The sequence below is a fragment of the Acomys russatus genome, chromosome 5, assembly GCF_903995435.1.
Source record: "Acomys russatus chromosome 5, mAcoRus1.1, whole genome shotgun sequence".
In the NCBI taxonomy this organism is placed as follows: domain Eukaryota; kingdom Metazoa; phylum Chordata; class Mammalia; order Rodentia; family Muridae; genus Acomys; species Acomys russatus.
The window spans coordinates 33,725,788-33,738,939 of NC_067141.1; the positions used below are offsets into that span (position 1 = coordinate 33,725,788).

At 38.5% G+C, this 13,152-nt stretch overlaps 1 protein-coding gene across 1 annotated transcript; it reads left to right on the plus strand.

Annotated features, from left to right (window-relative positions):
* The first annotated feature begins 5,773 nt into the window (after nt 1-5,773).
* LOC127189390 (olfactory receptor 5B12-like) lies at nt 5,774-6,718 on the plus strand. Its single transcript, XM_051146190.1, has one exon. It carries the CDS (start codon nt 5,774-5,776, stop codon nt 6,716-6,718), a length of 945 nt encoding a protein of 314 aa, XP_051002147.1.
* The last annotated feature ends 6,434 nt before the right edge of the window (nt 6,719-13,152 follow it).

Below are 13,152 nucleotides of genomic sequence, written 5' to 3' on the forward strand. Positions count from 1 at the left end.
ATCATACGTGGTTACCCTGTATTTTATGGTGAATATCCACATATAAGTAAGTACATTCCATGAATGCTCTTTGGGCTTTACTTCACTCAACATGACATTTTCTAGTTCTATCCATTTTCCTGAAAATTTCAAGGGGTCCTATTCTTTTCTCTTTTATTTTTTTTTATATTTTATTAATTTATTCATATTACATCTCAATGGTTATCCCATCCCTTGTATCCCCTCTTTCCTCCCTCCCTCTCATTTCCCCCTTATTCTCCTCCCCTATGACTGTGACTGAGGGGGACCTCCTTCCCCTGTATATGCTCATAGGGTGTCCTAGTTTTTAATAGCTGAGTAGTATTCCATTGTGTAAATGTACTACATTTTCTTTATCCATTCTTCTGTTGAGGGGCATCTGGCTTGTATCCAGTTTCTGACTATTACAAATAAAGCTACTATTAGCATAGTTGAGCAAGTGTCCTTATGATATGGTGGATCATCTTGTTGGTAAATCCTTATTATGGTTTTTCAGAATTAATTTTGATGGCGTTCTGTCTAGGCTGTAACTTTTGGAGGGTGTGGTGTGATGGGGGTAAGGGTTGTCACAAAAGCCTTCTATGTCCCCCTTTCTCAACTGTGACTCTGCAGTCACCAATACCATGGCAAAAGTAGTTTCCTTGCCCTTTACAGTCAGGTGGAGCATGGATCATAGGTTTACATATAGTTTCTGGTGATAACGCAGACATCCTCACGGTCCCGAAAGTCAGCATGTGCCACTGACCTCAGCATAGTCTCCTTTGGCAGTACAGACCATGGACTTCAAACTGATCCTCTGTCACTGCACAGGCTATGGACAGAAGTCATGGCCCTTGGTGGCAGCATAAGCCAAGGATATCAGTACGGTCTCAGGAGTTAGTGCAGGCCACTCAGATCAACATGGCACCTAGCAGCAGCATGGTTCATGGATAGCAACATGGTTTCAGTCTGTGGCATAGACCATGGACATCCACAAACTTTGGTGGTAACATGTTCCACAGACAACAACACAGACCCGGGCCATAGTAGGACCATAGACTCTGACATGGTCCTTGGTAGCAGCATGGCCCCAGACATCAGCAGGGCCTCAGGTGGCTGCATATGCCACTCAGAGAAGATGAATTTATGAAACCCATTTTATTTCTTCAGTGATAACTCTGTGCCCCTGCGTTTAATAGTTATGTTGAGTCATGGTCCTGAAAGGTATGCTGAGGCTTGGTTTGTGCATTTTCAAAGGAAATAACACATAATGCAAATATACCCCAATGCTTTCCCACAGAAGCAGGGCTAGCTCCCCAGGGATGCTCTAATCATCTGATCACTAGTCAGTGAGATAAAGTGTTTGTAACCCTCATGGGGTATTTTCACCCTCAGAGCTCCATAGATAAACAATGAGGTCATGGTTCCTGCTGTTCAACCTTTTAAATCATGATCTAACTACAGCTGTCTTCATGTAGAGGGGGAGTAGTCAGAGGATTAGAGTCATGTTGACCATTATTCATCTAAATGTTAGTAATCACTTAATAGCAAGAATGACAGTCCCTCGAGATGATATAGAATTTAGAGCCTACAACAACGGCCGTGGAGTAACACCTGTAACAATCACATTGAATGATGCCAAGATTCCCACTCTTTATCAAGTTTAAGGATTGTAAGTATTCTCTTACCTTCTTATAGTAAAAGTCTTCATACTGGACATTGTTCAAGGTATAAGTGGATGAAATGACTAACAGAGAGAAACACATTTTTTTTCTTTTCTTTTTTTTATTTCAATGATACTAGTAGTTTTTTTCTTCAATATCTTTTGCCAGATTCTGGTGAAACTCTTAGCCTTTTGACAATGCACTCCACATAAAGATGCATTCTTTCTTTCAAGGACTGAATTTCTGTTTGGAGACCTCATCCTATACAAAGATGCTGGAATGTTGTGCTGTTCATGGAGGAAGGTAAGTCTCTAGGTCCAACAGTCTCCACAAAGTTCTAGGGAGGTGAATTATGGCAGCTAAAGGCTTATCTTTGCCTTTTCAGATATTTGACTTTCATATCATCAATTATAATAACATGTTTCATACAGCTAGAATTAATGTGTCTAAATATAAATGAATTTTTATTAGAATATATATGTTGAACATGCAGTATATAAGAAAACGAAAGACTTCATTTGATTCTTGTCTTTACAACATAGGCTTATATGGTTTTGAGCAAGTTAATGAAACCTTTATCTGAGTTTTTTTTTTCATAAAATATGCTAATATTAGTTACCTGGACTAACTTCAGCATTGCTGAATTGCTGAAATGGGGAACAATATAAATGTCATTGTAATCTGGGAGTACATCATTATTTAAAAAACAAAAACAAAAACAAAACAGAAGAGATAAGGTATCAAGTACAGGAGAATCCAGGTTCAGAAGACAGCTTTATAGTTCATAGTGGAATAAAATAGGTACAAAAATTTGTAAGACACAGTTATCATGATAACGTGAACTGATGTTAAGCACTCATTCTCCTAGTAGATGCTCTTCTACAGTGGGCCAAATAGTTTATGAACTAATGATTGACGTACTAAAGTGTATATGTGTATATGAGATCAACCACCACCATGTAGTTATGAGACAATGAGAAAACAATGAGTTATGCTTGGGAATGTGAATTCTTGTCTCTAAACTGAAATTCAGAAATGTAGAATATTCTTTATAAGATCACACTAGATTTACTTCTCACAGTCATAATTTTCAACTATTCATACTGATTTTAAGCAATATGTTTAACACTCATACAAACACCAGCCAGTCAAATGAGTTATTTTCTTAAACTAAGTTTAGATTATATGTAAAAAGTTTAAAACAATATTTCTTCATGATGGGAATCTAAGATTCAATTTTGGAAGAGCTTGTTTTTTAGGTTTTACTTCTTACTTTCTTTACCTTTCACATATGATTCAATGTGAATCCATTTCAGTTTCAATACCTGTGAATTGGAGCTAATCACTTTTGTAACTCATAAGTCCTGATGATAATGTAGCAGTTTTTTGATTGATGACAGGAACAAAGTTAATATTAAATGAATTGCTTGTATAACCAGTCCTGATCAATTATGACTTGTATGCATATAAAATACTAAATTGACATAAAATTAAACATTTTTGCAATAACAAAGTAGTAGAATTTGTATAGTGATGTTGGAAGATGAATAAGTGGATAGGAAATCAAGAAAGCCTCAGACCTTGTGTTATTCTTTGAAGGATGCAATGGTATGAGAAAAGATAACATTTTGATCGGATGTTTTGCATTTTTAAAAACGTTTTTCCTGAGAGGTAAACTATATAATGCTTCAGTCCATAAGAAAGTTGGTTTAGAAACCACACATGGTATGACATGCTGAGATCCTAGTATTCTGGAGTAAGAGTAAATGGATTGGTGCAAATTTAAGGCCAGTTAGGTTAATGTGTTTCGTTTTAAGACTCATGATCTTACTGTCTCCAGGCAGTTTCTTCAGCTAGGTATGCAGCAGCAGATATGATTTCCCTACTGTTGAGTTGGCCTTAAGTCCAATTAGGGAGCTGCTGACTACAAGTCTGGTATTTTGTTGTTGTATTTGTTGTGTTATAGTATATAGTTCTTGGGAGAGGCAATAGTGACTCAAGTGGAATAATTTTATTTAAACTATATATGTATATGTACACAGAGATTATATGTATTATATGCAATTTTATGTAAGTAAATAACAATGTGATTCCTTATGGCTTTTATAGACATTTTTAGTGTTGTCTTACCCACCTACTCCCTCACTCCAAGTTAAAGTCCCTTCTCATTTTACTCATTTTTCTCGTCAAATCATGTGTATCCTTCAATTACTCCCTTTTAAGCAAAGAATAAAACAAGTTATTTTTTCTCACTGAGACATTTGTTTAAAGCTTGATCTCATATGTAAACCAACTGTTTGAAAAATTGAAATACATTCACCTGCAGTATTTATACAGGTGAGTAACATTTAAGGACCAAAGGGTTTCTTGACCACTCTGTTCTGGATAAACTGAACACACCTGTGTGTAAAAGCTAAAACCTCTACTAACGTGGTAAAAATTATGCACCATTATTTTCGTGATGCCTTACTCCTTGTACATGATTTTCTCTTTCCTTTTCTGATGTGATAAACTGAATGTCACATGAACTACATAATACCATGAGATTATTTGTGACAAACCAGGTTGTATTTAAGCACATTTAGTTATCATATGACACATATCTTGACACAATGAGAATAATGAAAAAAAAAGAAGTGAAATTAATTAATTTCACTTCATTTTTATAAAGTTCATTTTTATGGCCTGATTGTTTTTTGTTATTTTTATTTTTTTAATATTTTTTTATTAATTTATTCTTGTTATATCTCAATGTTTATCCCATCCCTTGTATCCTCCCATTCTTCCCTCCCTCCCATTTTCCCCTTATTCCCCTCTCCTATGACTGTTCCTGAGGGGGATTACGTCCCCCTGTATATGCTCATAGGGTATCAAGTCTCTTCTTGGCAACCTGCTGTCCTTCCTCTGAGTGCCACCAGGTCTCCCCCACCAGGGGACATGGTCAAATATGAGGCACCAGAGTATGTGAGAAAGTCATATCCCACTCTCCACTCAACTGTGGAGAATGTTCTGACCATTGGCTAGATCTGGGTAGGGGTTTAAAGTTTACTGCCTGTATTGTCCTTGGCTGATGGATAAATGGATTGAGCTAGAAATGATCATAATGAGTGAGTTAACCCAGTGGATAAATGGATTGAGCTAGAAATGATCATAATGAGTGAGTTAACCCAGAAGGAGAAAGACTCAAATGGTATATACTCACTTATATCTGCATATTAGCACAAGGGGCATGTCCCACGAAAGCCTCACTTACCAGCAAACTGGGACAGAGGGGAGGACATCCCATTGGGACTCTAAATGAGAGAAGCATGGGAGAATAGCAAAGTAGAAGGATCCAGAGGGTCCTAGAAACCTACAAGTAGAACATTATGATAGGCAGATTTGGGCCCAGGGGTCCTGCTCAAACTAAGGCACCAGCCATGGTCTGATTGTTTTGTTCTGTAAATTTTTTATGTTGTTTTTGGTATTTCCAAAGTGAGGATCATAATGTGGAGTCTTAGATAGATGGTTAGTACATGAGGAAAGAGCTCTTATGAATGAGACTAATTTTTGAGGAGAGAAACGCTGGAGAGATACTTGTATTTTTTGCCCTGTGAACAGAGAGCAGAACTACGTCATGAGCAGACAATGGATTGCCAATGCCTTAATCTTGGAGTTTTCAGCTGTCCAGAGAGTGCATGGCAAATTTGTGATGCTTATACTCTGTCAAGTTTATGGCATTTTGTTACAATATATGGAAGGAATAAAGACATTGGGTTATTGTGGTGTAAAATAAGGGATGCCTCCCCTCAAAGTTAGAAAGGATTTTTGACATTTTTCCAGTGACAAACTTACCTAATATTCTCATGGTAGATTTTTTTTTTCTCTCAACTCAGTCATCTATGGCATTACTAGATTGAGGCACTTCTTCTCTTCTGGAACACAGTATGATCTAACATTAATTTAAACTTTTAATTTTGCTTCCATAACTTGCTTAGATCAGAACGCTGGAAGGAAACATTTCCACACTGAAAGAAGGCATGGGGAGGACAAGAAACATGGATCAGCAGTTTCCTCTCCATTCTCATTCTGACCTCAATTCTCTTCGCTACAGGGGAGCCACAAACGCCCCAATGGAGAACAGTACAGCTGTGAGTGAGTTCGTTCTTGCAGGCTTAACCGATGACCCAGAGCTCCAGGTACCACTCTTCATTGTCTTCCTTCTCATCTATCTCAGCACTGTGCTTGGGAACCTGGGCATGATAGGGTTAATTCTGCTGGACTCACACCTTCACACCCCCATGTACCTTTTTCTCAGTCACCTATCTCTGGTGGACTTTGGTTATTCTTCATCTGTCACTCCCAAAGTAATGGCAGGTCTCCTTTCAACAGACAAAATCATATCCCACAATGCTTGTGGCACCCAGTTCTTCTTCTTTGTGGGCTTTATAACGACAGAAAGTTTCCTCCTGGCTGCCATGGCTTATGACCGCTATGCAGCAGTGTGTAAGCCTCTGCATTACACCACCACCATGACCAGAAACACATGTGCTTGTCTGACCATAGGTTCCTATGTCTGTGGCTTCCTGAATTCTTCCATCCACACTGGGAACATTTTCAGGCTCTCTTTCTGCAAGTGCAATGTTATAGATCACTTCTTCTGTGATGCCCCTCCTCTCCTATCCATCTCATGCTCAGACACCTCTGTCAGTGAGATGGTGATTTTCTTCGTGGTGGGTTTCAATGATCTGTTCTCTATTGGGGTCATCACAATCTCCTACTTGTTCATATTCATCACTATTCTGAAGATGCGTTCAGCTGAAGGACGCCAGAAGGCCTTTTCCACCTGTGCGTCCCACCTCACTGCAGTCTCCATCTTCTATGGGTCAGGCATCTTCATGTACTTACAGCCCAGCTCCAGTCACACCATGGGCACTGACAAGATGGCATCCGTGTTCTACACCATGGTCATCCCCATGCTGAACCCTCTGGTCTATAGCCTGAGGAACAAGGAGGTCAAAGGTGCATTCAAAAAAGCTGTGGAGAAAGCGAAAATTTCTATAGTATTCACATTTTAATTATAAAGAACCTGCACAAAAGCAGTTTTATCTACCTCAAATTGTTCTTTGCTCAGTTCAATGAATGAGTTTTCTTAGGAGCTGTCTCTAATAGTTGTTTTTTTTTAACCTCTGTAAGATTTCACTATCTTATCTTACTTTATCTTGGTAATATTGGGTATTGAATCCAGTGCTTGGCAGCTGGTAAGCAATTCCTTTCTACAGAATTAGACTTGAAGCCCACATTTGAATATTTTTATGTATATGATTTTCTGTGTTCTGGAGGAAAACTGTTTTTCCTTCTGAGTTTATTGTTGTTGGGCTGTTTAGTGAGTACCTGGGTCATTTAACTTGAATTCCTTATTGTGTGTAGCTGGTATTTCTTTCTTTTTTCCTGAGATTTTAATTTACATAATTTCTCTCTTTCCCTGTTTCCCTCCAAACCTTCCGGATACCTCTCTTTTCTCTTTTTCCTATTCATAGCCTCTTTTCCCATTAATTGGTGATATATATGTATATCTCTATACATATATAGCAATATACATTATCTATACATATATGCACACACATACACACATATATTAAACACACAATATACAAACTATATATTCTTAAATACATACATGCAAACTGATTGGTCAGTGTAATCCTAATTGTATGTCTAACTTCAGACCTGATGATTTGGTATTAAACAAGAAATACCAATACCTTCTCTTGAGGAAGACTATTTCTTTCACTCTCAGCACTCATTGCCTCTTTAAAAACATTTCTTATATTATTTTGAGACTGTAAATGTAACAATAATTATCATTGTGACTATTGTGTGTGTGTATTATGTGTGTGTAAGCACACATGCCTAGGCTTGTCTGTGGAGGTCAGCAGACAAATTTTGGAGGCAGTTCTTTCCTTCTGTTTTTACATGGATATTGGAGGTCCAACTCAGTTTGCCAGGATTGTAAGGCAAGGCCTCAGCTGCTGAGTCATCTCACTGACTGAAGAGAGATTTCTCTATACCACTTAATAACTGTCTTTTTTTGCTTATCAATGATAGGCAAAAATTGTCAAAAAGGGATGTCAAATATACTCTAAACTGAAATGTCTGCTTGATGCAGCCAGGGATATTAATAATGTAACATTCAAGCTACCTAATAGAAGCATTCCTGATTATGGAAATGATCATCATTCTCTGTAAAGAACCATTTTAACAAAACATGAAATTTTGGCAGGAATATGTAGATCTCACTTTATGCAATATTTTAATCTTATCGTGATTATTTTTACATTTTGCTGATTTTTACATTTATTTCACAAAGTTTTAGCAAAGCTTTCTAACCATGTTTGGACCCAGATCTGAACACTCATCTGTCAAGCAATGGATTAGGTCACAAGTGTCCTACTGTGTGCCGTGCTTCCATGCACAGTGATCCCCACACCTGCCAGCACCACTTCTGAGAAGACGTTCTCTTCATGTTGAGGAGGGGGAAAGACCTTGGAAGTGCACTTTGAAGTTCCTGTGGAACTTCTGGCATTGAATCAAATGCCGAGTTGTTTGACATTTTACTAGGTCTCATCAGGCAAGTCTGAATCACCGCATCATTCTTTCACATTGTCCTGTAGGTGGGCTTCAGAAATATATAATACTTCATTCGTTTTTCCATTTCTTCCTTCATATTCTTTCACATACCCTTTGCTATCTAAAAAAATTCATTACATCTTTTTCATTAATTATTATTCTCTCATTTTGAACTATTAATTTTCTCATTCTTTCCTGTATACATGTGTTTTCATATGTTCAATATGCAAATGGCTTAATGTCTTAATTTTTATTTGTACCTGTATTTAGCCCCAAAGTGAGCCAAAGATGAAGGATGAAGATGTGCATGCCTGTAATTCCATCAACTGAGTAATGGAGGAGGAAGATTATGTAGTTCAAAATCAGTCTCCATTACTTGGTGAGCTCAATGACACGTGGCCTAAAAAGTGATTAAGTTATTCCAAGACAGTTTTTGTAGACACACATATGTCTTGAACATATATAGAATTTTTCTAATTCTGCTATTCGATGGAGATTTTTCAGTTTTTCCCAAGAAATTCCTTAAGAGTTTAGCTGGGGTACACAGTCTGCACTTTGAAGGGGAGACTAGAGTTCTTCAGTTGTTTTGATTAAAGAACACCTCCTCATGTAAAGGATAGCCTCTGTTTTCTTTAATTTCCCAAAAACCTCCATCAATCCTGAATTAACATTTGCTGCTGAAACTTGAAGGAGTTTTGAAGTTCTGTACCATAGCCTCCCTTTCTGGGCAATTTCTCCTATTTTCCTTTAACTGCCTCGCTCCGTTTTCTGATAACCATCCCATCAAGAGTGAGGCTGTTTTCTGAGCTCAATAAAGGCTGAATGGCCCTTAGTTGTGTCCCAAAGGCCCCTAGAATTTTACAGTGTTTGTACTTTAGTGGTGTGCCATGTAAACTCACTGTGTGTCTTTTTCCTCATCTCCCTTCCTCTCACCATCTTTCAACCTTTAGAGCAGAGGTTTGCCATTGTTCAACCACAGTACATTCAACACAGAAACTAAGGAAAGGTCCAGGTTCATTCCAAGGAGCCTGAAACCAACACCCTTGTCGAGGCTCTAGAGATCTTCCAGCTCTCTGACTTTGGCTCTCAGGTCACTGAAATTTTGGACACCAGAGGCCTTTTCCAGTTTCCAGTAAATGGCTTTGCCTGCCAGGTCACTAGAATTGGGGATGCCCATTCCAGCTCTTGGTCTTTTATTCTTGTTTTAGGTGATGACGTATTACCAGAAACTAGCTTAATCTTTATTCTGCATAAAGAAAATGTATCTCAATTTGCACACACTTTTGGATTGCCTTAAAAAAAACCTCAAGACATTAGATTGCCTAGTGACTGAGGTCCTAATTCCCTACACTCTCTCAAATGCTAATTTGTGTAATAAGCCATCTCCCCATCAAAGCTGAACATATTATATTAGCAAATTGCCCTGTACGGTTTCTGCACACAAAATCCTGGAAGACAGGATTGGCTTTCCCATTCCAGGTTGAAGCATATTTATCTCAAAATATCTCCCAAACTTCTGTCCTAGGTCGAGTTGTTTCTTGACTCTGTGGTGGGGAAAAGGAGAATTCAAAATCCCAACCCTTCCAGCATTCTGAAACAGGGATGGTAACTTTATAAAGGAAGCTCTCCAGAGCACCTTTATCTCTTGATTTTTATCTTTTCTCTAACTCTGAAAGAAATTGAGCACCATGGTTCTATCTGCTCTGTTAGTTACTTATGGACTCAGTTTCCTTGTTTCCTTGAGCTGGGACCATGACATTTCTTTTTCTGTTTTATTTCTTTTCTATTTTGTCCCTACCTGCCTATGTCATAAGTATCATTTCTTCCTACGTCCATACTAGCTTATCTAACTAATATGTCTTTTTAAAGAGTATAAAAATCCACATATAGTCCCCTAGAGACTCATGACCTGACTGGATATGGGCTAACTTTACCATAGGGCTGAGTTCACCTTGAACAGAGGGCAAACATGTGATTTGTTACTACTTTGTCTGATGGCCTCATCAAAATGGAATTAACCATGTAACTTGGCTGCCATAATTGTTAATGATACCATAAAGAAGGCAAATGCCATATGACCTCATCACCATCTTCATTACTGTCATCACATATTACAAGCAAAAATAGTGGCATCCATAAGGCTTTATGGTCCCACTGAGTCCTCTATGGATCACCACATCCATTCTGTATTGGGATAAGGAGAAAACATCAGACCTCCAAAGTATTCATTTTGCAATTTTAATGTTTTAATTTTGATACAAATTTTACACAATATTTTTATTGCTTCTAAAGAGGATCTAAAGGCTTTCCCATCCTCATACCTCCAACACCAGCATGCTGACAAAGGGGACTAACACTTTGAGATCCACTTGTCCCAAAAGAGACTCAGTGGAAGAATTGCCCACTGCTAGAGAAGTTGTTGCCAGTAAGAAGTTGGTACTATAGGCTCTGACACATTTTACTGCTTGCTATTTCCTTGGCATCTCCTGTTCTATTTTTCCTCTAGCTGGGATAAGCTGTATGCTTCTCCTCAATATCTCTTTGTTCATAATTTGTTTGCTTTGCTTCTGTCCAGTTTAACAATATATTTGCTAAAATATCTAACCTCAGGGTCTGGAACAAAGGGTTAATGGTCTAAAAGCCTTAGGTGAGCTGGTCACTTGACTGATAGCAACTATGGGCTGACAGAATCCTGAACACTTCTGATAATTCTGTCAACATATCATATCCCTCACCCCATTACTATCAAGCATTTTGGGACCGGACCTACAGATAAAATCTTCTATCTCAAAAGTTTCCTTTTCTGTTGTATAAAATCCCATGCACACTGAATCATGTGTTCACAGTTTCCACCATGTCTTGGGGTGGAGGGAGGTGACACAGATGACTCATGTCCCTCCCTCAGCTGTTCTGATTAAAAAAGAATTTTCATATTAAAAACAAGAGAATTTGGCTAGACTGTTACTTGTTCCAATTGATGTTTATACTGTAGAAACCTTCATTGTTAAATAGTTGCTCTTCCTTGAACATGCACTGTTAACTGTGCATGTTTTCCTCACTCACTTAACTGTGTTTAATAAAATAACATCATGAACTGTAAATGGGGCTCTTCTAGGGAGCTGTTAAATATATAGTGACATTTCTGTGGAAATGGCACATTTTCACTGATTTATTTTTAGAAAGGTTCTTTTATATTTTGTTATTTCAGTGGCTGCTAAGCTAATATTTTCCTGAGATATTAGTGGTTTCCACTCTGGTATCTTTCAAAGCAACTACAGAGCCAGGCTATATGGGAAGTTTAGTCATATTCAGTAAGATGGTGGTTGAGTCTGTCCATATTAGACTCAGATCCTCATAAACATGTCAATATTAATAAGCTTTAAGACAAAAGACTTTAATGAACACTAAAAAGTAAAAGGTGAAGAAAAACCATAACTGGTTTTCAAATAACAATAACATGTAGGATACTGTTTGCTTAGGAAGCAGAAATAATTGGGACTAAGTTTTAGTCTTAAAATCAGTACCAGGATCACCACAGTAACAGTGATTGTTGCACACAGTCTCACAGCCTCTGTTTTCAGGTCAATCTCAATAAATCAAGCCATTGGACCATAGTACTTAGGGAGTAAAAGGATATCTCCAATCCCACTCCAATCCCATCAGCACAACATCGATCAAAACTTTTTACGGGAAGTAAGATGGAGAAGTAAGCAAATGTCTTTACCTTGAAAATTAGAGGTGGATTTGTGGTAATATATTATTGAATGGATGTTGATGATTCTAGTGCCCAGGATAGTGCCAATTCATGAACTGATACCTAAGTTTCTTGTACCATGATTTGGTGCCAGAATGAGAGTCAGCTCAGTCAGATAGCTTTTTATCTGGTCAGCATCATTTGTATCTGGTAGAAAATGCATTTGGGAGAGTGTGGGAGCCACTCATTATCCATGCTGGCCAGGAAAGTAAGAAGGCTAACTGCAGATCTTTTTTAAAAATTATATTTACTTTTATTTTATATGCATTGGCATTTTATCTGTATACATGTCTGTGTTATGGTGCTAGATCCCCTGTAAGTGGAGTTACAGACAGTTGTGAGCTGCCATATGGGTGCTGGGAATTGAACCCAGGTCCTCTGGGAGAGCAGCCGGTGGTCTTAACCACTGAACCATCTCTCCAGCCCTACAGATATTTATCTTTCATTTATGTTCTCCAAATACAAACTCCCATTCTCACTCCCAGCTTTGTAGCAGACCACCTACTGTGGCCTTCCTCCCTCTCCTCTCGGGCCCCATCTCCAGTCAACCACACACGTCTTATCCTCCATCCCTCCTTCCTCCTCATTCTGTTATTTTACTTCCAAACTCCAGCAGGAATTCTCTGAGAACCCACAAGGCAAGCCTGACAGCAAAGCAGGTAAGCAAAGTACAGATCTTCACTCTGCTTCCTGCCCTCCAACTCAGATTACCCAGTCTCACGCTCAGTTCTTTAGCAGACTACATGTTGTGGCTCCCCTTATCCCTCCCTCCCTCCAAGCCCTGCCCATACTTGAGTGTCAGATCCCAAAACCTAGTAACACACTTTATTCAGAGCCTCCATTAGCTACCCCTTGGCAAGATCCTAGAAGAAGACCTACTAGGTACCACAAGATCACTAACCACTAGGCAAAAAACCATCCTAGGAACCAAGAAGGACATCAGAAACAGAGGAACAAAACACCCACACAACAAAAACAAGACCACATATCAACATATAAAATTACAAAGACCCCAATCTTAGGTGCTTAGATGTCAGCACAAAATCACAACCAATAACAGACAAGAGGATATGTCTTCACTAGGGCCCAGCAACCTTACCACAGTGGGCACTAAGCACTTCAGTGTAG